Below are 25,705 nucleotides of genomic sequence, written 5' to 3' on the forward strand. Positions count from 1 at the left end.
GGTAGGTTTACTGCATTGAGTGAATTTATATGTATGTATATAATCAGCACAATAAACATTATTAAATTGTCTGAGCAAAATCCAAGCCTGGAAACATGCAGTCAGAGCGTAACGCTAACGATGCCAAACACTCATGACTGCACAGGGGAAAGAATCTTAACAAGCCTTGATTTCAGCTTTGGCATCCGCCTCACAAATTGCACGAAAATGTTCTCCTTTTAACAGTGTTGAATATTGATAAATGTCTCTACACAGCACAACAGGGAAGTTGGTCTCTACTGGCAATCTTTACCAAAGTGTGTTTTTCCCCCTCTCTGTACTCAAGGGTTTACCCTGAATGATTTAATTATAATTTTCCTTGTGTAAGACAAATTAAAGAGGAGAGTAGGAGTGTCATGCCAAGGCAGATTATTTATCTCCTTAACAGATTGCTGTGCGCCAAGCCTCAGAGCTGCTGCCACCACTGACGTCGCTTAACGAAATGTGGGTGCAATGTGGGACAAAGGAGGGGGACACAAGATACAGCGGAAGACAAAAAAATTAAAAAGCACCAGAAAAACTGAAAGCATTAACTCAGTATTTCTAGAATGAATTGTATCACTTCCCTGCCAGAGAAAATTTAAACAGGAATGTTTGGATGTTTGCTGCTTCTTTTTTTAATGCAAGGGTTTGTGGGGTTTTATTGGGGGTTTTTTAATTAGAGGCACACTTAACATGGAGCACAGGAAGTTAAGGCATGGAGGTGGCCTTATAGCAAGCCAGACCAATGGGTCCATCTAGGTCAGTATTGTCTGCACTGACTGACAGTGGCTTCCTGGGGTTTCAGACAGGAGTCAGTTTCAGCTGACTGCCTAAAACTATGCACCCTGAATGCTCATATGTTTTACATTGCTCCGGGGGGGGGGGGGAGATTTAAAATTCTCAAGGTTTAAAAATTTTGAGGTTAAATTTATGTGGGGTTTTTTTAGATTAAATTTCTGTTTTAAATTTTGCATGTTGTATACTTTATTGTTGTGAGCCACTTTGAGACCTACATGATGGAAAGTGGGGGACATATACATATATATTCCACACACACACACACACACACACACACACATATACACACAGAGGGACCTGGGCCCCTGAAGCTCCTTCAGTTGCATGAACCTCTCCAAGTTCTTGGAAGTTTTTCTGTGAGTCTCCTGGTCTACTTTATGATAGATGAATACAACCCAGCGTGTTTTAACTTTGCAGACCACTTAAAAAACCCAGCCAGATGGGTGGGGTATAAATAAAATATAATAACAACAACAACTCCTCTAACGTGAGTTATGACACTTTTTTAGTAATAATACAGGACTGAATCATTTTGTTTTCATTTTGGGTAAACTGACTCAGCTTTGTAATACTGCCCATAAGTTTCCATATACCCTAAATATTACTAGCTGAAAACAAAAACCTTCCTAAAAGTACTGCTTGCTCTTAACACATGACACTGGTCCTTTTTTTTTTTTTTTAGTCATTTGCAGTAAAAATATATACATTGAAGATACAGGAAACAGTCAAACACATTCAGAACTACATCACAAGACTGTTTAAATAAGCAGCAGTTAAATTCAGAAACACATTTTGACCTCGTTACAATCTGGAGGTACAGTCCTTTTTCATGGTACATCACAATAATTTAGCTTCAACATGACAAATGAAACCAGAACAACTCGGTAACTAGAGCTCAAATGAAGGTTCATATACTTGTCACTCTCAATACTATTCTGAAAAGTGGGAAAGGGAGGGGGGAAACTAGTTCCATAGTTGGCTTAGCTAACTTCTATAGTAGCCAGCAGACGATTAGTATTTAAAGAAATCAAAGAGTGTAGAGTAACAGATGTGGGATCTGCAACAGAAAGTTGCCCTCCTGAGTGCTCCTGATCAGGGTTCCAGCCAGCCAGCCAGCCATTCCCTCCTCCACAATAAATACTGTCTTTTGTTTTCTACCTTCATATGCCATTTCCCCTTCCAAAGGGCAGTCAGTATTCCACTGCCGCTGAGAATGCTGTCTTCCTTGCACAGTTTTCTAATGTCCTCCCCACTGCAGAATTTTCCCCAATAAGGACTTTTTATACTTTTGCAAACCTCAGGGTTTCCCCAAGTCTGGCGATACCTCCTCTCTTGTGGGAGGGTAGTGCTGTTTTGACTACACTAGCAACAAAATTCACACCTGAACATTAGAAATATACAGAATGGAACAAGTGATAGCCAGACCTTTCCTGCCCCCCAAACAGGTGTAGTTGTCATCGTTTTCAATTTATCCACTTGTTTTCTCCAGCCAATATACTCACCCTGAACCTTAGCTGGTCAATCTTCATTCCTAAAACGTAGGCTGTGTGCTTCCCTACTCTCCCTGCTTCTCATTTTCTACGTCTTTTCTTAGGCAATCCTGCATTTCTATGAGTTTTCCCCCAAACCAGTTTTGTTCTGAACAAACTGACTGCATTTTAAGCTGGCAATGTGTACATAGCTTTAGTTACATTTGATGAACCAAATTATTTTTCAGTTGAACCAGCCAGGACAGGTGAGCTTACTGTGCATGCCATATCCTAAACATGCCTTTTAGTTGATTTCCACACAGAACTGAACTGCAAAGCCTAGACAAAAGTACTATGCCCTGGGACATTTCTTCCAAAGTCAGGTAGCCTTTGCACTTAGGGAAGACAGAGATTTACTCTATTTACTTCCAAGGATTAAGCCTACAACCTTCTCCCCTACAAATATCTGAATCTCTTTCCACTGAAGTAGGGTTTTAATGGCTGCTGAGGCAGGGTGCAGCATTTTACAACCTCTCCCCCTTCTAAAAAGAGAGAAAACCTCTCTTTGGTTTTCTCTCTCTCACCTGACAAAATTTAGCATGTAAACTCCACAGCGTAATGACGTGTCTTTCCTCCCAAACCACCATCACTGAAACACAAAAACTTGCTGCATCTTGTTGAAAATAACTGACCTCCCATCAAATGAAGCCACTTGTTTAATTGAGGCTATTTATTTATTTTGAATTTATACTCCACCTTGTCATCTGAAGATGCCACAGGCTGCTAACAAAACTCAGAAAGCAGTACTAAAGCAACAAAATCAAATTATTAAAATAAAAGAGGGAAAGGCACACAGAATATGGCAGGTAAAAGTAAACTAACCAGTTAAATTAAAAAACTCTCATGGGAACAAATGCAAGTTCTAAAGGAGATTAAAAAAAAACAACAACCATCAAAAGGGACACAATTAAGATTTCCTGGGACAGAGAGTTCCACAAGGTTTTCTCTCCCATGTTCCTGCTAACCTTGGCCTCAGATACAAGTAGAATATGCAAGAGAACCTCCACTGCCAACCTGAAAGGACTGGAAGGTTCTTATGGGAAGAAAATTTATTCTAAGTGCCCTGATCCCAAACTGCTAAGGTAATTTAATAACTAGCACCTTGAATTGACTCCAGAGGGAAATCAGGAACCAGTGCAACTGGAATAGAAAAGGAGTCACGCGATCCAGTGGACTTGTCCCTGCAGAAATTTTTTAGCAGCAGAAAATATTAATAGCTGGTGTTTCCAAACAATTTTCAAATACAGCTCCATGTTCCAGTAAACAAAATCAAAGGTGCTCAGCGTACTTATGTCAGCGTACTTATGTCACTTATGTCACTAGGGCCAGCTCTGCTTTCTGTAGAAATGGGCACAAGTTGATGCACCAGGCTAAACTAAGGAAAGGAATCCTTAGCCATGGCTGCTACATGGAAGCAGCAGTGCTCAATGCAGGAGCACTCTGCAGGATATGACCCTAATTTTTCAGAGGGAGTGTAACTCTTACCCAAAAAGACAACAGCCCTACTCCAGGAATCATGAGTTGGGTTGCAGTAGAGTCACTAGCAATGCACTCCAATGTCTAACAACAGCAAGAGGGTCTGAGAGTTTGCTTGAGAGCATTATTCAATAATAATAATAATAATAATAATAATAATAATAATAATAATAGTTTTATTTGTACCCCGCCCTCCCCGGCCAGTGCCGCTTCTGGACATATAACAGCTGGAGAAAACTCCTCCAGAGCACCCCAACTGAGTGTTGTTCCTCTATCCTCCTTCCACCTAGGTGACAATCTAGCAGAGAGAAAAGAAACTGCTCATTCACGGAGATTCAGTATAAGGCTGAGCAGGACGTGGGCGGGGGCCCTGGAGGGATGTTGGTGCTGCGCTCTCCTCTCCCCCAGCCTCTGGCACTGGGAAGAATCCTCCTGCTAAGATCCAGCTCAAGGCTTCATGTAGGGGGTGGACTAGGGTACCCGCTCCTGTATCCTATTGTTCATCAGCAATTCTCTTTGGAGAACGAGTGCAAGCAAGAGACGAAAGCTACTTCCTAAGGCTCCGAGTCAATGCCACATTCAAAGAGCTTCTTCAGAGCTGCTACCTTCAATCGTCAGTGTTTTCACCCTTTCTTTTACACCCTGAAAACATCTCTGTTGACATTAATCTTCCAGCCGCTTTCTCTCCTGCCCTCTTCTCAATCTGTTAACCTCAGCCCTTAGCTTGTAATATCACTGACACATTGCCTGACTACTTAAATAAGGAGCTTTTTTAAAAAGAGAGAGGGAGGGAGGGAGGGAGGGTGAGAAAAAAGATAGCATTGCTGTAAACTCTGGATGGTGCTTTAGAGAGCAGCTTCTATATGGGCACTCGCCCGTAGCTACAGAAGCAGAAGCAGGTTCACAAACAGGGGTCCCACTTCTCATTTTAGTTCAGATCAGGGAATGCTACTTGTCGATGTGCTAAGGAAGGTATTATACACTGCCCTCAGCTTGCTGCTAGTGACTGGGGTCTGGAGGGAAGGTTGATTTTCTCCATTGCATGTGGCTGCCCTCATGAGCTTACTTGCTCTGTCAGCGCCCCCAGCAGTCAGGGCACTCCCTCTCTCTCTGCAGGTGAAGAAAGAATCCCTGGATAGTAATTAGGATAAATGAGAGAGAAGGTGCCTTCCTCTATTGCAGGTGGCCTTGAACATCTTAGCCTTACTCGCCCAGTTCTTCATTTAGAATAAGAGAATAAAGTGATTTCGGTGTTGTTACTAAAATAAGAGCCAGTAGAATAAGCTCCCAGTCGTTCATCCAAATGGTGAAAGGGTATGGATAGATGTGCCCATTTTTTTTCTTCTCCTGCCATGAATTTACTGCCTGTTCAGTTGCAGATCTCAGAGATTCAATTCTCAGTCTGTAAAATGGGGGCAACAGTGACCAAGAAGAGGTGAACTTTCCAGTCACCTGCTATGGATTCACTATCAGAGACTTCCATGGTAACATTACTGCAGGAGAAAACTATGATTGGAGAATAGAGTAAATGGGCAAAAGGAGGGCATTTAAATACAACCTGTATATTTCCGTATCTTGTTCATTTAAAACAAAATATATATTTAGGGCTCAAACTAAAGTATGAAATAGGTAAATTAACTTAAATTAAACTCAAAATGTCTATTCATACTAAAAAAATAATCTTGCAATGAAACTGCTCCTAAATATTTTATAATGACTACTAAAAATGAAATATTTCCCAGTCCTGTTTTTTCAGAAAAAGCTTCCTATTCAGATAACGTTACCTGAAACAAACACTCCCCTTGTACCCTAGATAGCATTCTTTCTCAAACCTTCATCTGCTTCCCTGAATACTCAGAAATATTCTTTTTTAAAACAAATAAATAAATAAAAAGCTGGTGAAAAACATCTAAACAAGCAGAGTTTTATGTGTCATATGACACCTAGGCAGGCACCACACTGCCTGACAAAGCAGCAACAGAAACCTTAAGTGCCTTAGTCGGCATTCTTTAGCACATACTATGCCTCCTCTTCTTATGGACAGAGGTAATTCAATCATGCTGCTGCGAACTGATGGTGCCAACCTCAAACACGCCAAAGAGAAGGGAAGCCACCCAAAGCTTGAACCCTCTTCCACTCTGAGCCATTTATCTTTTTATATTTTGATGGACTCAAAAAGGGTTTTTTTAAAAATTGTTCTACTGAACACTAATAAATGATACTGTGCACGTGTATTACAAAATTCATTAGAGGTTAAGGCTGCATTATTATTTTTTCGTTTGATAAAATAAAGAATTGGGACAAAGTTTGTTTTCAAATTTTCTCCCAAAGCTGATTTCAAGCCACTGTACTCTAGTAGATCACAAATGGCAAAGTGTCAACATTTATTACATGTGAATTTTAAAATGAAGAATATGCTTTGGAGGCACAATTTAAGGTGCAGCATCTTCCCCCCAGGTTTTCAATTTGACAGACAAGTTTCCATTAAAAGCAAATTGTGCAACTATGTTCGGTTCCAAATTTAACATGTAGGGATATATTACATTCCTTTAAAAAAACCTACTATCTTGCAATTAGACAGAGATCAGATCACAAAGATCAAGAAATGTCCATTAAAAGCAGATCCAAGTAAGTCACCAACTTTTGCAAAGCAATTCTGCATAGAGTATAACCAGGCAAATTCTGCTGCAGCTCTAAGAAATATCACTGAACCATTTGGCTTGACTACACATAAAAGCCAACAGTGCCAATTTCCTGTTTTTTTCTTTTCTTTTCTTTAAAAAAATATTTTATTCTATGCTATCTTATTATGAAAAAGCACGTGTACATTTGCATTACCTTAAAGCTTAAACTGTCACTAAACATGGATCTGAAAGTACTGTCCTTTCTGTATATCCCATTAATAATTTTAGAGTAATACCTCTGTTTAATAGTAAAATCCTTTCCTTCTCAACCCAACTGTTTTGAGGAGAAACTTACTATTGCAAGGAAAGATATTTCAATATTTACATTACATAATTAACCAGTAAAACAGAAACAATGAAAGCCAAGACTAAGTATCCTTGTTTCACAGTAGCCTCGTATTTAGGCCACCAATTTATAGAAACAAGATGACAGCAGACAACCAGTATTTGAAAATTTAATTTTGACTGGGCCCATTTTTATGATGCAGTAATTTTCCACAGATGCAGCTTCAACTTGCACACACAGTATATCAGGGACAGGAAAAGAATTTGGATAAATGTCTTCAGAACATGAGAAGATGCCTGTATGATTGGCATGTTCATTTGTTTACTATTTAATAGCAAATCCAAGGACAAATGATAAAGTGAGTTGGATTTTCACATTCCTCTTCCTAAAAGGACAGGATATTTAGCACATGCCACCAGTCTGCTGTTGAAACACATCAATAGTATCTTCATCTTCCAACTGTGCAGGTGTGTCTGTTTCATTAATTGGTTGTCCATCAAATCTGAATCTAATCTGTCTCATTGACAAACCCTGTCTCTCACAATAGGCCTTCATTAGTTTACTTAGTTGTGGGTGCCGTTTTATTTTAAACTGGACCACTGATCCATTTGGCCAGCTACTTTTAAATTGATATGGTCATCCTCCATTTTTATTCCTTCCTTGGGTTTCTCCTTGGATATGTCGTCACATCAGGCAAGGACCTTCTCAAGGAGCAAGTCCGCACCTGCTTAGAGCCCCTGTCTTCCTGTCCTCTCCTCTCCCACCCGCTGCCAATTTTCTGTTCTAACACAGTATCTAGCACATATCACGTTAATATTCCATGTGTACAAAAACAATGTCTACAACCCACTCCTCGAAGTGTAAAGGCTTGGTTTTGGCTTATTCTAGCACATGCACATAGTGTCAAACCATGGTTTAGTGTTACATGTGAAACAGACCAGATAGTCCTACACAGGGAGGCAAAGAGCACACCAGCTTTGTTAACCAGTCCTGTGTTCTGTTGGAAACTGAAATATTGCAGTCTGTATGGTAGGATGTGAACAAACTGAATTCTACATGCCACAGAAGAAAGTGGCTCGGCGGGCACAGAATATAAGCAAACAGACACACATATGCTGCCAAGTGCAGTCCATTTCTGGCTTTAAGCTGTTCATTACTCATATATGCCACAGAAACACTTATTCCAGTGCACAGCCTTTAGTCTTTGAAATTCGGGGGAGTGCATGCACACACACACGTGCGCGCATGCACACACACATACACACAATGCGTTATGATTCTCTCTCCCCTTTTTCTATAAGTTGGAAGAAGCCAAGATCATTTTTCGTACATCTCATCCTCCCAAGAAAACTCAGTCTTCTGGTGCTACAGCAAACATATTTCATTTGACAGACATGCACAAATGTACACCAACAACAACAGGACTAAGTCCTCCCTGTCTAAGTAACAGACACTATATATGACAATATCTCAATTCAAAAAAATGTTCTGAAGTATTTTGCATCTATACATGACAGCTTTGTTTTCTTCATGTAAGCAAGGCACAAGATGTGCTTATATGCTTTGCCTTACCAAAAAAATTTCAAATCACTTGACTAGGAAAAACTTTGGCCAGGAAAAACAACAACCAGTCACCTACAAATTAGTGAGCATAGGCAATTAAGTAAAATAGTTAATTCTCTTTTGATTATTAAGCATATCAAGTTCCAAAGAGGAAAAGATCCTTCTCAACATAAACACATACACTTGTCTTCATTACCAGGCCACAAAAGATCATGGCTGGGATCTCAATGGCACAGCGACAGAGCTTTGTTGAATAGGGAGGCCTTCTCTAGCCATCTCTTCTAAAAGCAGACCTCGCCCCACATTCCCCAGTTGACAACCCATTTCTGAAACTCAGGGGGACTTTTTGCAACAGCATCTTGTACTGCACAATGAGTGGCAATTAGATGCAGGGGAATCCAAACAAAGGCGGTGGGTGTGTTTGTGTGAGGGCCTGCACCTACTTGGCCCTTCCCCTGTGATTGAAAAAAAAGAAGCAGAGAGACCGAGGCAACAGTCCCAATATGTACCTAGATGTCATCCTAAGACGGACGATCCACAAAAGGGACAGCAAATGTTAGAACAAGAGGGGTTGTTGTTTCTGTTTTTAAGGTGCTATGTTTGTTGCTCTAGATTTTTAATGAGTTCAGCAGCAGTTTTCAAACACGATACCTTTTGGGCATACAAGTCAGTGTGAAATTTGAAGTAGCTAAATCATGAGGTGTGGAACTGGATCTGGTCGATGGGCCAAATATTCATCTGCACCACCACCCCAACCCAATTTGACATGTTGCTGGGGCTGCCCACCTGCCAATCACTTGACATCACAATCACATGACCCCTTTTGGACAGCAATTTGCAATCACACCGTCCAGATAAAGAGCCTTCCAAATTGCTTCTCAAGAACCAACAACCAGTTGACAGACAAACAGGATAAAATGTATTTCTGAGAAATTGCTTCCCAGGTACCACAAGGAAACAATATACATTAAAACATCTGCAAAATAATGAGATCCTGACAACATAAACTTGTGTGATTGCACAAATACCTGAATGCACTCCTGCTACGTTTGTCCATGTGAGCACGAACCTATCCTTGGGTTATGTCATATGTTGTAGGACATACCAATCGTAATCAGCGGAATGCAGGATCACTTATATCCAGGATTACCACCTTCATATATTACATTTTTCTTTAGAAAGCGAGCACCACGACACAAGTCAGAACTGCTCATGTGGACAGAAATGTGTTTGGGGAACCAACTCAAAGACACAACAGAGATTAGTGACTTTAAGTCAGCAAATACTCTTCATGAGTCCAGGGGTATCAGCAGTAACATTTATGCAATACTCAAGAAGTTAACTCTTAGCTTACACACTCAAAACCAGTTGCTGAATTAATAGAAACAAAGGAAGATGCCTTATACCAAGTGTTTTCCAGCTCAATACAGTAGTACCTAAGGTTACGAACTTAATTCATTCCGGAGGTCCATTCTTAACATGAGGCCCGCTTTCACTAATGGAGCCTCTTGCTGCCGCTGCGTGATTTCCGTTCTCATCCGGGGCAAAGTTCTCAACCCGAGGTACTACTTCCAGCTTAGCAGAGTTTGTAATCCGAAGTGTTTGTAACCTGAAGCGTTTGTAACCCGAGGTACCACTCTACTGTCCACCACTGACTGGTGGCAGATCTCCAGAATGTCCCAGCTGGGGATCAAACCTGGGACCTTCTTTATACAAAGCAAATGCTCTACTGCTGAGCTATGGTCCTTCTCCATACGCTATCCCATTTCCCCCCTTGTATGTAGGTGACAGAAGCCATATGCATGAATAAAACAAACACCACAGTAAAGATATACTGCTCTGGGCAGAGATAAGGAGGAATTCTAGAAGCACTTACCTCTCTCTTTTAGGAGTGTGGACTGATAGTTGTCCATTTGTTGAGGCATGTGAGTTTATTATTAAGGAGGCCTTAGAGGAGGCCGAGGAGGAGATGCATGTTGTCGACAGGTCCAAACTGCTGTGATTGTTGCTTGCGGCTTCCTCTGCTGTGTGAGAACCCGTCACTTCCTTCCAGAGTTGCTGCAGTTCATTTGGAATCATGCCTGAAACAAAATTGAATAGTGAAATTAATTAACAGCTAATTTAGCCATCTTCAAACAGTAATTAATATCAAAGCCGGAAAACAAAACCTAGTCTGGGAGGTTATTTTTCAAATTCCAAGGACCAAGTAATAAATGCCACATACACACCACTGAATTGGAGCATAGTAATGCTGCCTGCCAAGTCAACGTTTCCCACAAACTGCATGTCCCTGCGGTCAATTAGTTAGGCTTCACTGTTATGGTAAACTGGAAGGCGGGCAACACGGAGGTCCCATTGCAGTCAATACATCAAAAGCCAAAAGATAGTTTTTAAAGGCTATTTCTAGTCCTCACTGAAGACGTGAATACAGGAATATGAAAGGCTCAGACATAAGGAAAGAAAATCATGGCATTTCCCTTAGTTTATTTTTTTATCACTTCATGATGAACTTTTACATTTAAATAATGCAATAATTTTAAGTCCAATGAGTCCACCAACCTGGGCTGGCTGCATGTTTTAGAGAGCCTTGAGCAAAGTGCTCTCTGGTGGATCCTTCTGTACACTGATGGGTTAAAGGTAAAGGGACCCCTGACCATTAGGTCCAGTCGCAGACGACTCTGGGGTTGCGGCGCTCATCTCGCTTTACTGGCCAAGGGAGCAGCGTACAGCTTCCGGGTCATGTGGCCAGCATGACTAAGCCGCTTCTGGTGCAACAGAACACCGAAACCAGAACAGCACATGGAAATGCAGTTTACCTCCCGTCAGAGCGGTACCTATTTATCTACTTGCACTGGCATGCTTTCGAACTGCTAGGTTGGCAGGAGCTGGGACCGAGCAATGGGAGCTCACCAACCTTCTGACCAGCTAGCCCAAGAGGCTCAGTGGTTTAGTCCCTAAGATATGCTACTTTAAAAAGCACAAAAAACAGTTAACACTTCTGTTGAGGCAACTACTTCAGCAGTAACCTAAATGGTCACTGCTAAGATATGCTACTTAGCAGTGACCATTTAGGTTAATGGCTGAAGTTGTCTCAACAGAAGTGTTAACTGTTTTTAAAAACACACACAATACAACAGCAGCAGCAACATTTTTGTATGTGTGAATACAACAGATTTAGGAGAATTGCTGGCGTGAGAGCAGAACAAGTTACATTCTGAATAGTGTGCTGCTAGAACAGAGATGGCATTTTTGTGTGCAATTAAACTAGGACTCTCGATACAGAGAGATTTGTGCTTCCTCATGTGGCATGCTCTCTTAAGATCTACCAGACAACAGGTGGCAGTGCTACGGCTGGGGGCGGGGGGGCTGGGGGCAGGGATTTACAGCTTGCAACCATCCAAAAATGCATTATGGGAAAGAACAGTCAAGCCACCTAGCTATTTTGTCTATCAATTGTGAATTTGCAAACCAAATTGGCTTTGGGGAGATAATTCATGATTTTTAGCAAGGAAATGGACCAGGAAAAAATAAACCTTTGAAGTGAATTGGTGAATTTATACATGGTTTGTAGTCATACACTCATTTCAGAAATATTATTTAATGAGAATGTATGTATGGGATGATATTGGTTTATGTATGTGAAGGGACCCTATTGTAAGTTTGTACTGGGTCCAAAAGAATACACTTCAGCCCTGTGACAAGCTCAATCACTGTCAGCTTTAACATGGCACAGCTTCTTGAATATCCTTACAGACTCATTACTTGTCACCTATGATTTTAGGCCTTAATGCACAAACAACCTTTCATGCTTTACGTCAAGCTATTTGGGACACAGGACAAACAATTAACTCAACATATACAATTCCTGGGGGAATATATATTGACAGAGTGGAAACTAGTTAAAACAGAACCTTTTCTTATTGATAGGCCCATTCTCTTAATCACAATGGGAAGTAAAGTTCCAAGTGAGGTTTTCCTTGCAAGATTTATATTGCAAAACAATTATTCGTTGCTTTCTGAAGGAGAATCTAAATAAATGGTGCTTCATTTTCTAAGAGACTTGGCGACAGACGCATTTTAACCTCTCTTCAGAAGCAAGGAAGGTCTTCAAAATAAATTTATTCATCTGTGTTATTATGACAACATGAACCACAATGGTACTAATTTTGTGCTTAAGTTGTAAATGATGACAAATAGCTTTGTTATTAAATACAGTTTTTATTAATCACTTTTAGACATAAATTATGAATTCACATTGTCTTCATGAAATGCTTTTCGAATTTTAACAGTCAAATTGATTATACCATGATTATTTCATTAACACACCTATCTTTCTCATTAATTTTGGTTTCTAGCACTGCTCAGTTAATTGATGGATGTGTCTAGCTTAAAAAACCCTGCAAGTTTCTATATAAGTAACACTATTATTATTACTGTCATTTCTTGATCAGTGCTAATGAGCCATTGGAAGTGAAATAAAAACAAACTTTTTTAAAAAGAAGAAGAAATGCTGTTTAACAAGGTAAGTTCAAAATGGTGTATGCCACCAACTTCATATTTTGAAGAAATTACAGTTTAATATGACATCCCATAAAGGTTATGTATGCCAAAATCTGAGAGTAGTTTGTTCTACTGTTGTAGACTGGCATGGGCATATGGGACAAGCTGGAGTTTTAAGTTTTGAAAGCATGTAGAATCAGTCATGTTTTCAAAAATAAAATTAATTGATTTCTTTTGAAGAACTTGGAAGTCTAGGTGTCAATGGATGCAACTGCTTTGTTTCAACCTACGGTACTCTGTTATCCTTGCTTTTTTTCAAGGGTGGGGAGGAGAATCTGCCATTTTTAAAATATACATCCGTGTCTGAAACAGACATGTCTCTTACCAAACCTAAGGCATTAAAGACAGTATACAATATATTCATTTGAAACACATAATAAAAAATGCCAAGGTCTAAATTTAATTTATTTTTGTCATTTAGAATACAATGGCTAGATAATCATCTCAACGTGATCAGCCAAACATCTTTACTTTGCTAAACTGTTAAAGATTTTAATTATGCTAGCTTTGGAGAGCACTGGTCTAATGAGGCGATAGACTCCAGAGAATCTAAGTGGTTAAGAACTGTGAAATGAGTCTGATAGGATTTTTTTTATATTCACCGTGGATCGTTTGCATATCAAAGAGGAGTAAATTATTGCACGACAGACCAATAACCTTCCCCGCCTTTCTGAGAGTAGCATTAACGAAAACATTTGGTCTTTGCTAGTGGGCCGCCTAAAAATATATATGCAAAAATGCTTTTTAAGTGTTTGCAATTAGTACATATTCTAAAATACACTTCGGTTTATACATTAAGTGATCAGATAGTCTAAAGATGCATCTATTGCTATAAAGTCATTCCTTCTCCTTTCATAAAAATCAAATGCCAATTATATTTTGATGGATTTTGTCCCATATGAGCATTTAGTTATTAGACATATTCAATTATTGCTTGTCCCTTGAAATTAAACCTCTGAGGCAATTTAAACAAAGAGAAAGGTCACGACACAATCCTGTGTCCTGTTTAGCTGCAACTGGGCTATTATTTTCAAACACCTTGCAAAGTGACAGTGTGGGATGTATTTTTAGCTAACACGCTTGACAGGACTGTCTCCACACTAACAATTACCTGTGAATATGACTGACCCTTTCACCACTGTTTACTCAGTTGAAACAATAGTGAATGGACTTGTCTGTTGATGGGAACATATTGATAATAGAACACATGAGTCAACATCATTTTTATTTTGGAGGGATACACCAATATGAGAAAAAGACATTTGCCGTTATCATTACTGTTACCATTAGCTATTATAAAATCTTTGTATACGTAACTCTAGATTTTCAAAGTGAGATGATGCTGTGTGTTTCTGCTTGATTGTCGTTGATTTATATGACAAAAAAACCCTGAATACCACAGAAGGTCTCTCGATACATCAAGGGCAAAGGGGGCAATTAGCAAGCTGCAACATCTACAGCAGGATTTGTCCACTATGGGCAATTCATAACATTAATGAGAACTGTCTTTGTACAACAAAATCTAAACAAATTCCTCAATTTTGATATAAAAGGCAAAGAAAGTATCTGTAACTGCAGTTGGAGGTAGTCACGGGCATAAGGACTGCAGATCAGATTGAATTATGCAACAGAATCTAATTATGATGTCACAGAGATCCAAGTGACATAATTGTCCCCCAAACCAGGACAATGCTATTATGAACTCTTCAACAAGTAATAGTTTTCTTTTTTAGCACAAACTCCATGGATAATTTTATCTGACAGTTGAGAAATGTTGCAGAAAGTTAGTTATTGCTAAATCAAACCTAAGCAGTGATTAAATATAGTGGCCTCTGCTACTAGCAGAACCTAAGAGTGGGAATGATACAATCACTTTGAACCTACTGGCAGGTACAAATTGAGAGCACAGGCATGTATCTATCTTCAAAGCACATCAAATAGATAAAATAAGGTAAAAGGTAAATACCCCTGGACAGTTAGGTCCAGTCAAAGGTGACTATGGGGTGCAGCGCTCATCTCGCTTCAGGCGGAGGGAGCCGACGTTTGTCCACAGGCAGCTTTCTGGGTCATGTGGCCAGCAGGACTAAATCACTTCTGGCGCAACGGAACACTGTGACGGAAGCCAGAGCACACAGAAATGCCATTTATCTTTCCGCCACAGCGGTACCTATTTATCTACTTGCCCTGGTGTGCTTTCAAACTGCTAGGTTGGCAGGAGCTGGGACAGAGCAACGGGAGCTCACTCCATCGTAGGGATTTGAACTGCCGACTTTCCGAATCCTAAATATGTTTCCTTGAAAGTGAGGTCCACTGAGATTAGCATCAGAGTACCTTCTATTTTGGTATTGTGTAGTTCTGGCGTTCTAGGTTCGGTTGTTTAGGATGCTTCTTAAATAAAGTTTGCTTTACAGCTGATGCTGAGTACAGACTAGATTATTGATGCATTTGAATGTAAGGGCAGGAGTGATTACACAAATGTTTCAATGTTACATATGCTGTTTTATTGCAAGGCAATGGATTGTAATTGATTAAAACTTTTTAAATGTTTTGCTTCAGAGCTCTTTGAAACAAGCAAGAAATGCTGCATCATTTGTGGTTGTTTCTGTCATATTTACCAATATAATTTCACCTCTAAAATGCAGAAACAGATTGAATGGCTTGTATTTTTAACAACAAATGTACTTCCATCTAGTAAAAGATTATTTATGTACTTTAAAACAGTTGCCAGTCACAAAAAGGGTGTCTATACTTTAAGTGTTCACTGCCAATTATTATTACAGACTGGAGCTTTCACACTCTTCTTCGTTGCATTTTTTTCTTCGTGGGAGAAGTATCTTCGTCATTATAGAAGAAAATGCAGGCAAAGGCTTAAAAAATGTATGTTGTGGGGACAGCTGACAGATTACTGTTCGTGGAACTCGATTTTCCAACCCCAGGTACTCACTGGCTCAAAGACAACTTGAGTTGCTCAACCTCTTTTTGTCCTTGTACCTCCATACCCAGGTGACCATGTTCAAGCAAGCAGAAAGTTGATTTAAACCTCGTAACGACATCAGTTTTTAGCCATCAGATCTCTCCAATAAAGGAAAGGAATGTGTTGCATTCTGACCTGTCTGAATTCTCCCTGTCTTTCCCACAACACAACAGCACCCCAGAATCATAATAGTGTGAAAGGGGGGAGGGGAATAATAATGTAACTGAAATTAGCCACCAACACAACCCAAACTGCCTTTGTTTTGTGTTTGTTTGCTTGATCTCCAGTGCTCACCCCCTTTTAAATATGCTTCCTCCTAATGTGATAGGAATTAATAGTTATACTACACTGTGAAGCCTATCAATCAATGCCCCCGACTGCTGAATTACCTACTGGTGTCTCTGATGTGTTGCTGCGCAGATTACACTTCATGCATCACCACATTCATTTCTTTCACATTACACATGACCGTGTCTTGTCACTGCCCAATTGCCCTCTTTTGGACAGCTTAACTGATGTACTATATACAATGAGCATCACCAAGCAAACTTAACTGTATAGAAACTGTGGGGGAAAATTCGGAAGGCTGAAGCCAGAGTCCAGCGGGTGGGTATGCAAGAACAGCTTGTGATGTTTCTTACCAATAAATCTGGAGGTATAATTAACTTGTGCTGTAATTTTTTTTACATGTACAAAACCAGCAATAGTCTGCATGCCTTCTCCTGCTTTTCCCCCCTAGGGTTTTTACTTTATTTTTTCTTACTCATCCATATTGTCCATAATGTGCCAAGTAAATTTCCCAGTAGTCTCAACCTCTCTCAGGAACAGCGGGAGTTTGGAGCACATAACCAACACCAACACTTCGATAAAAACCACTAAGTATTTGAGCCTGTTCAGTCATTACCTGGCATGTAGGATTCTATCAGGAATGAAATCAAAAGCATGCTCCCTCCACTGACCTCAGTGCAGGAAAAAGGTAACAAGTGCATTGAGAGATCACGTGTTCAGATAAATGCAAGACATTGTGATTCAGTTAATTAATTTTCTCCAGAGGAGAAACAGAAAAAATAACATATGAGCAAGAAGGTTGCTCTCAAACCTTTTCTGCTATGTGCCAATAAACAACTGAACAGGTATTTTGGGCAGTAAAGGTGAATTTAGGATTGGGGTGGGGGAAGGAGGAAAAAAGTCTATCACTTGTACAGTGGTACCTCGGATTAAAAACACCTTGGGTTACAAACACCTTGGGTTACAAACACTTCGGGTTACAGACTGTGCTAACCCGGAAGCAGTACCTCGGGTTAAGAACTTTACCTCAGGATGAGATCAGAAATCGCGAGGCGGTGGCAGAGGGAGGCCCTTTAGCTAATGTGGTAGCTCAGGTTAAGAATGGTTTCAGGTTAAGAACAGACCTCCGGAACGAATTAAGTTTGTAACCAGAGATACCACTGTACTCAATTACGGAGGTGGGGGAGTCACAGCAATACTTTTTCTGATAGCCCACATAGCTACTGTTTTCAAAAAATTGCAGGAGGCATGTTTTGGCTAAATTCAATGGGTGTCAGGAGATGGATTTCATTAAGGTCTCCCTGCAATTTGAGTGCTGTCTATATGTGAATGTAGAAAGTGAGGTGATATGCTGTGAAAAGTGTCAGTTCCTGATTTCTGCCCATTACATTGCTGTAAGATGCACACACAGCCTCACAGCAACACGCTATGTTCAAGACATCCAAACAATATGAAGTAGAGATATTACATTTTATTTCCAATTTTCTTCTTCTTTAAGAGCGTAAAAGCTTTCAAGTTACACAGAACTCTTCATCTGCGTAACTTTTAAGTTTTCTTATATGCTTTTAAGGTTGCATATTCTTACAAAGCTAATTGGGCTGGAAAGCATCAGTTCAACTATTCCCCGGTATCAACCATCACTTACCTGCTGCACAAAATAAAGCTGTTATAACACAGACTTGATAATTCATAAGGCCTGAAATTCAGTTTTGGAGGTTTCATTAGGATAAGGAAACTAAACCTAATTCTCCAAGAGGTAGATCCATCCATTAAGTAGAAAAACGCAAGACACTCAGAAGTGCTTTCCCAGTATTATATATTTCTCTGACGCTGGATAGATTTGTCAGATTAGTGTGAAGCCTGTGAAAGCTTCATTTCACAAGGCAGCAGTCCTCAACACGCCACACATACCTTGAGCAAGTGGCTGCAATGGCAAGGTAGGCTGGCCAGGCTGAATCGTCAGCAGACCCTGGCGCTGCAAAGACAGGAGGTGCTGTTGCTGCAGTTGTTGCATCTGCAAAAGCTGCTGCTGAAAGGCCAACTGCTGTGAAGTCACCTGTTGCTGCTGGGGCTGTGAAACAAAAGAACAAGAAGAAAAGAAATTATGGGTGGAATCCAACATAGTGCCAAGTGAACGTTTCGTCAGTAACGACGGCTGAAAACAATTTTGTGTGGGGAGAGAATCCCATAACCAGAGCACCACCACCAAAAAGGCCCTGTAGCAGAACATATACTTATTGCTGCAAAGCAGACCTGCACAACTTGGGTCCCACTAGCTAAATCTGACTGCATACCAAGGACTTGATAAATGCTGATTTTACTGTAAAACCAAGGGAGATGTCAAGCACATGGCTAGCTACATTTCACAGCTGGTAGGCCACATTCAGCTTGGTGAGTCCAGCAGTGCAGGCCTGCTGTATAATCAGTTTCTAACAAACCATCACACTCAGGGAGAGAAGGTATCTGATCTTGACATGTAAAGAGTGTCCAGTGGCCTGATGTCCAAAGGGAGATTGCATTACAGTATCTAAATTTAGTCTACCAGTAAAACTTGGACTGGGTTTTCGGAAGACGGCGTCTGTGTTCCATAGCACTGAATGGAACCCACAAAGGATACTTCTCACTTTTCTAGAAAACCGTATGTCTGATTGGTAGGCTTGCAGGGGGCAGGGCTGTATGTACCATATTCAGCCTCTCCCTTCTCTGATCAGTACAGTACCATTGCATCTTATGTGGGGGTTTGGTACCAAGGGTCCCTTGTATATGCAAATACACGTATTATAAGTATTAATAAAATACTAAGCAACACAGTATGTATTGTTGCATGTATTTTTGTGCTGATTACCTTAGGAAAATATAAGGGTATACTTGTATAATATTATACATAGAATAAAGCATAAAATGAAAGACGAGTTTGCATTTTTAGAGGAACTGGTAAAAACATAAACATGCTTCTCATGAAGATCAAGGCGCGAGATGGGTGTTGGGGGAAAATAATCTGTGCAAGTTAAGTTCAACATTGAGATTTGCAGAAAACTCCATCCCAAAATGCAGCTGCAGCTAACAAATTTTTGCAGCCCCAGCCATTATCCCTCACTCTGATAGTATATTTCAATATAACCCAGTCATAAAGACATTAACGAAAGTTTGCTTTGCAAATTGGGTGGGGTGGGGATGACAAGCATTTGTGTCTGGGTGTGGAGTAGAAGAACTGTGGATTTAGCATTGGCGCTGAAAACACATCACAAGCCGAGCATGTGCACACAGACACCTTGTTCCTTAATTCTAAGCATTGTCTTCCCTATGACAGGAAAGCGGGAGGCAGGGGGGGTTGATATGGGACAAAAAATAATGTAATTTTTGCTAAGAAAGGTGGGAGGTGGAGCACAATCTTTTTCAAGGTGCTGATCTGTCTGGGATATCACTGCCCCATAGGTGTGCTTCCTATTTTCAAACATATATGACAAGAGAGCACAGGTTGAAGTTGCTCATGTCTATATGGAGTGCACTATCTCAGAGGCAAACTTCGTTCCAAGTGTGGGGATGGGAGAGGCTGCAGTTTCCTAGCCAAAGGCACTCTGCTCCCTCAGTTTTCTCTGTGAAGCCCCCTTTTGTTGTTTTAATGTATTTTTAATATTTTGTTGGAAGCCGCCCAGAGTGGCTGGGGAAACCCAGCCAGATTGGCGGGGTATAAATAATAGATATTATTATTATTATTATTATTATTATTATTATTATTATTATTATTATTTATCATCATCATCACCACCACCACCATCTTTCCCCTTAGATTAAAAACTCTGGTCAATATTTATTGCTGGCCATAGAGATTTCAAAAAGGCCTGCACCCATCCTGTCCACTATTCTGTTAAAAAAAAAATCTCCAGCTTGCTAAATTTTCAACACAAGACGTAACCTGGCTTCTATCAAACAAACCATAGTTGGTGTTAACCACAGTTTGTCAGTTTGGGTGCCTCAACAGGCTGTGGTTAAGTACAAATGGAAGCGAAAGCTTCTAAGCTCTTCCTTGCGTCGGGTGGAGTGGCTCAATCTTGTCATGCTGAAGTTATGATTTAGTTTGATGTCTGAAGAGTATTAAAGAGAAAGAGTAAACAATTCCTCTGGGCACACCCCATATAGTTCTTTGAATTCTGTCCAAAGTCTGACTGTATGACTTATAGATCATTCACGCAAAATCTGTATGGATTTTATCCTGACAAATAAATGCAACGATGCACATGTTAAAATAAAAATAAAGTCGGTGTGATTGACACCCTACTTCTTCCAGCTTTGTGCCAAACTGGCATGTATGTATGCCATGCGTGGCTAGGCAAGGTTCTTCACTGCTAAAGCAGACTGCACAGGAATGTCTGGTGTTATGTTTAAATTGGACAGGATTCTTCTATGCTGGGGGTGAATGCAACAATGGAATTGTATTCTCATATCTTTTTACAAGATACAGTTGGTAGCGCAGAACCTTGTTGATAGTTGGTGAAGTTCTTGTGAACTTTGGCGCTGAAAAGTCAAAGCGCAGAAAGCAGCATTACGCCAACATATCATATACACTTAATTTTAATGAAAAATAACCCCACGCTATGCTCTATTTACTTATTAAAGAATTGTCTCAGCTATTAAGGCTCCAATTGGCTAATTTATTGCATTTTGCATAGTAGCTCTCTCTGTCATGCAATCAATCAATTCACAGTTCTCTCTCCTGTGTTATTCCACTTCATTTTTTTTTTTAACTTCAATGCTTGGGGAGGAGGAGAATTATTCACCCTCAGAAGAAGACTAAGTTGCTATATTCCACTGGGATCTGAACCCTGAACCTCTGAGGTGTAAAAGAACATGTTGCTTTTTCACTGCTGCACCCAGAGAAGCTTTTAACTACTCTGTTTATCACTTCTGACATAAATAAATGAGAAAAAAATCAGACCTTTGAAGAAGAAAAACTTCATCTAATATTGTTAATTAGCCATGACAAACGATGAAATAACATTGTAAATCTTTCATAGAAACAGCCACTAGATTTTAATTACACACATTCATAATTTAGCAAACAACATCTTATTTGAATGCGTTTAATATGTACAGTACTCAAGGCTTCAGAGTCCTTAATTTTGTTTCACTTAAGGAAGCCTTTAGGTTCTGCTCATCTTGTATTTTATTTGCTTTGTTCTTCTAAAACCATAGAAAATGCCTTTGCAGTTTTGATAAATATCTTTTTATTTATTGTACAATGACACGAGGAAAACTTTGGTTCCGTAAAATATCAATGCATCGTGCCAATGTTTAGCTATTCCTTAAGCCAGCCCAAAAAAAAAAGTTAATGTAGATTTCCTCAGTAATTATCTGAGTGATAGAAAGATAATACAGCACACTAGAACAATAAATAGAAGGAAATTATCTAATATCCCTAATCTGTTAGGAATCATATCAAGGTGGAGGTCTGCAGAGCTTTTGTAGCTAACATTTGCAGAAAGAAAGTTAACCCTTGACAGAGAGAAACATATATAATCCATATGACAGCAGAACTGAGGGAGAGGGGGAAGGGGAAGGAAGGGTGTGTGTGAAAAAACGCATGGCATTTGGAATAACTGTATTTGCCTTCAAGAGCTCTATCTGTGCACTTTGATTTTAAAACATCTCCCCTTAAAAACAAGCCATTGGTATAAATAGCTAAGAATTAGTTATAAGAACCATTCAGAAAGTATTAAAAATGTGAGATGGTGATTTTTTGTGATTATTATTTTTTTGCATCTGATTCATTTGAACTCTCCCGCCCCTTCTCCTTTATATACCTAGCTGAAATGAATAGACATCACTCGAGAACCTAACTGTATTCCTAGGATTCCAAAGGAAAAATAAATGGACAGGAGCGAAGGTGAGTGGAGCTGGAAACCCTCCCTGCTCAACATATATATTAATTCTATTGGGAGAAGGGAAAATAGAATCCGATTGAGAACCAGGTCACAAGTATGTTGGTCAACCAAAGGGCTGACCGTCCCACAACACGTCTTCAAACCTAGACTAAGGGGGAAATGGCACAAATCTAGATTAATGGTGGAAACCACAAACATGTAATGGCATAGAATCCTACAAGTTCAGTCCTTGGTGGTAGATAAACTGCATTATTTTATTATGTTTGCAGTCTCCATGTAAGGAGCATACCACAGATCAACTCTGAGTTGAAGCTGACAATGCGAATAATCTGGCTGACTGGCTGGAAGGAAGTGGGAGTGGGGCAGGGAGTGGGGGACAAAGGCACTTGAGCACAAGAATGGGCACACTTGAACATCTTCCACCGCCCTTGAACATCCGCAGGTGGTTTAAAGCAGGGACCCCCAAACTTGGCCCTCTAGAAGTTTTGGGACTACAACTCCCATCATCCCTAGCTAACAGGACCAGTGGTCAGGGATGTTGGGAACTGTAGTCCCAAAACATCTGGAGGGCCAAGTTTGGGGATGCCTGGTTTAAAGAAAGGCAGAATGAAGTTTCTGTGGACCATGGAGGAGCTGGGTGTGGAGAAAGCGAAATACAGTGATACCTCTGGATACACACACCTCTGGTTGTGTATCCTTCAGGATGCGAACGTGGCAAACCCGCAAATATTTTTCCGGGTTTCGACACGCAGTCATGTGCAGAAGCACTCTATGTGCCACGAGCATGCGCAATTCCTCAGGATCTGACCAGAGCTCCGGAACAGATCCTGTGCACAACCAGAGGTACCACTGTACCATCACCTTGCAGATTTCCCTGCTCCTCTCACAATCTACCGTATTTTTCCGTGTCTAAGGTAAGGTTTCCCCCCTAAAAAATAGTGTCAAAAATTATGGGGCGTCTTATACATGGGGCCATCTTCCCACATTTTCTTAAATCTGAGTCCCCCAAAATAGGGGGCATCTTATACATGGGGGCGTCTTATAGACGGGAAAATACGGTATGGCCTTGTCCTGACGATTCTGCTAATAACCTAGAAACACCCCTTGCTTTCTTGATTTTTCTATACGGACCCAGGAATGGGGAACCTGTGGCCCTCTGGATGCTGTTTGACTACAACTCCCATCACCACTGATCACTGGCAGTGCTGGCTGAGGCTGATGGAACTTGGAAGTTCAAAGTTGTATGGAGTACCTTAGGCTGCCTTGCCCTGATAGACCACTGTAGACCAACCTACAGTGAAGTCGGATACATTCCGATGGTGGTGAAAATGCTTCCGATAACTATTTAAAGCATGCCACAGCAACTATACTAACAGAGCCATTGAAACTCCCCATGCAACGCACTGTGGAGGTGGCCCTTCACTCAGCTCTGCTATAGAACATGTGGATGGCCCATTGGCAGTTCTTCCGGCAGCAGAAAGCCCCAAATGGGGCACATTGAGGGTGGGGAAGGGGCGAGGTTGAGCCAACCTGGGATCCACAAAAGGTCTCACTGCTGGCAATTGAGTTCATTGGTGACAAGGAGTAGTCAAAATGATAGGAGGCATTTGTGTGTATGCTGTTAGTTGCTAAGGCCCATTTATCTGGGAGCAAACCCTATTGAATTAAATGAGACTTCCTTCTGAATAGACATCAGGACTGCACTGTAAGTGGCTTATTTTGCGGGGATTTGGGAAATATTGCCTTCCACATACTTCGTATTAGCAACCAATTTCAGGCCTATTACTCTACCCACTGAGAAAGTTAATTGATTTTCTGTCTGAAAAACCCAAATCTACAGCCAGAACAACAAACATGTAAATAAGCTGAAAAGTCAAGGGCATTTCAGTTTTAAACCAGCATGCCCCGAGATGATCCAACTGTTCCTGATTTTTCCTGAAGTTATTGGATTAATATAAATCACTAGGATAGTTAAACCAGTGTTTAATAATTTGTTCAGCACCTCAGATATTAATCCTTGTGAAAAATTCATACTGTAAAAAGGATGATTTAGTAGGAGAACACTCCCTGCTTTGGACATGTCAGGGACTTGCCACTTTATTGCAAGTTAATATTTTAAACCAGCTTTATTTATATAAGTTGACTGATGCCTGTTCTGTTGTCTTCAGCGCTATCCTCCAGGAAAAGCTCATGAAAGCTATTTCTCCATTTAAAAAGCCAGGATAAAAAAGTATACAAGCCCATTGTCCAAGAAAGAACTTAAAAGCGATGCACGTTGCCAAACTGTGCTCCCCACCCAGTTACCAAACACAGGATACAAGGCAGCTTGTTTACTTCTCACAATTGAATGCATACAAAAAAGGTCTCGGTGCAGTCCTGTTGTCAGGTCAGTAGTCAGTTGTTAAAATGCTGAAATATCCTGATAAAACTTGCATTTTTGATCCCCTCCCTAAAGCTGCTGTCAAAGGTCTGTTTTCCTTTCTTGGGTTACTCCCTACTGCCTAACATAAATTGTCATAACTACTGGAGGACAAACAGCCTTTTATCAAAACAATCTACTTAGCTCAACATGAATGCAAAAAAAAAAAAAAAAAAAAAAAAAAGAGAAGAAAAGAAAAAAAGGTGGTTGGGTGGGTAGGTGTCAGGAGGGTGGGGGACGTTTCCCACCTTTATTTAGAAACATTTCCATCATAGTTTCCCCCAGGTCTATTTGATAGACTCAATGGGATGGTGCTTAATAAAATCAAAACACGAGAGAATAGGACCTGGGGAGTTAACAGGCTCGAGATCTGGCTGCAACAAATGGAAATGCTGCTATAAACATGCTCGCCACCCTGCCGGAAATCTCCCTTTAATTCTTACTTGCAAAAAACCAGAGACTTTTAATTTAAAAAAAAACACACTGCCATATAGAATGTACTGGTTACAGGTCATAGATCCCTCGCTTTCAGATCTGCTTGGATGGGACTGTGAGCTAACAACAAGGAAGAGTGCAGCAGATTAACACAACTGAGCCAAATTTTAAAATGGTTAAGTCCATAACCAATTTCTCTCATGTGATTATTTAGTTTTGAACACATGCATCCACACTCATGCCATATGCATGGGCACAGACAGGCACATGGCTTACCATGTGCATATTAATTCCTCTTTCACTTAACAAGATGGCGGTGAAAAACCATCATAGATGGTTTTGCATTGCTTGAAGCACTCCTCACTAAAACCATCTTGTTATTAAAAAAAGGCGCTTCCTCTCCCCCCGCCCCCAGCAAACAGCAGCTAAAAGCAAGGGGTGTGTGCCCTTCGCTCTCCTTACATCAATCAATGTTGTAATACTAATTTTAAAATAGGAAGGAGATTTCTCTTATTGTAACTTTGGATACCACAATATCAGGCGTGTGACCACAGTAAATCAGTTGTGATAGATATTGAAATGCCATTACATTGTCCAACCCTCCATCCTGCCTTTTTAACACAGAAAGTATTTTTCCTTCTTCTCCAAGCCATCATCTTTGTGTCAGAGACGCTCTCCTGTCTGACAACAGCAATTTAGAAGAGTTAACTTTTATCGTTCATTCTGCTGTGTAACTTTCCCCTTCAAATTTCTTTATCTGCCCTCTGAGCTCATCTGAACTTTCATGTTC

The 25,705-nt window shown here is 40.3% G+C and overlaps 1 protein-coding gene and 1 pseudogene across 51 annotated transcripts in view; both read right to left on the bottom strand.

The window, feature by feature from the left end:
- Window positions 1-25,705, bottom strand: part of FOXP1 (forkhead box P1) — a 534,652-nt gene that overhangs the window by 86,539 nt on the left and 422,408 nt on the right. For all 50 annotated transcript variants that reach the window (XR_014544949.1, XR_014544950.1, XR_014544951.1 and 47 more), the window contains 2 exons: window positions 18,091-18,250; window positions 10,234-10,438 (listed from right to left, as the gene is read on the bottom strand). Coding sequence is in view for 47 of the 50 variants with exons in the window: in XM_083601038.1 (XP_083457164.1) it covers window positions 10,234-10,438; window positions 18,091-18,250 (365 nt within the window). In the remaining 3 variants the exon portion in view is untranslated. The remainder of the gene's footprint in view (window positions 1-10,233; window positions 10,439-18,090; window positions 18,251-25,705) is intronic.
- LOC310758134 (small ubiquitin-related modifier 3-like) lies at window positions 6,924-7,483 on the bottom strand (annotated as a pseudogene). The gene has a single exon. The product of its transcript is annotated as a small ubiquitin-related modifier 3-like (transcript).

The sequence above is a fragment of the Podarcis filfolensis genome (genome assembly GCF_964270895.1).
Source record: "Podarcis filfolensis genome assembly, chromosome: 2".
Classification (NCBI taxonomy): Eukaryota; Metazoa; Chordata; class Lepidosauria; order Squamata; family Lacertidae; genus Podarcis; species Podarcis filfolensis.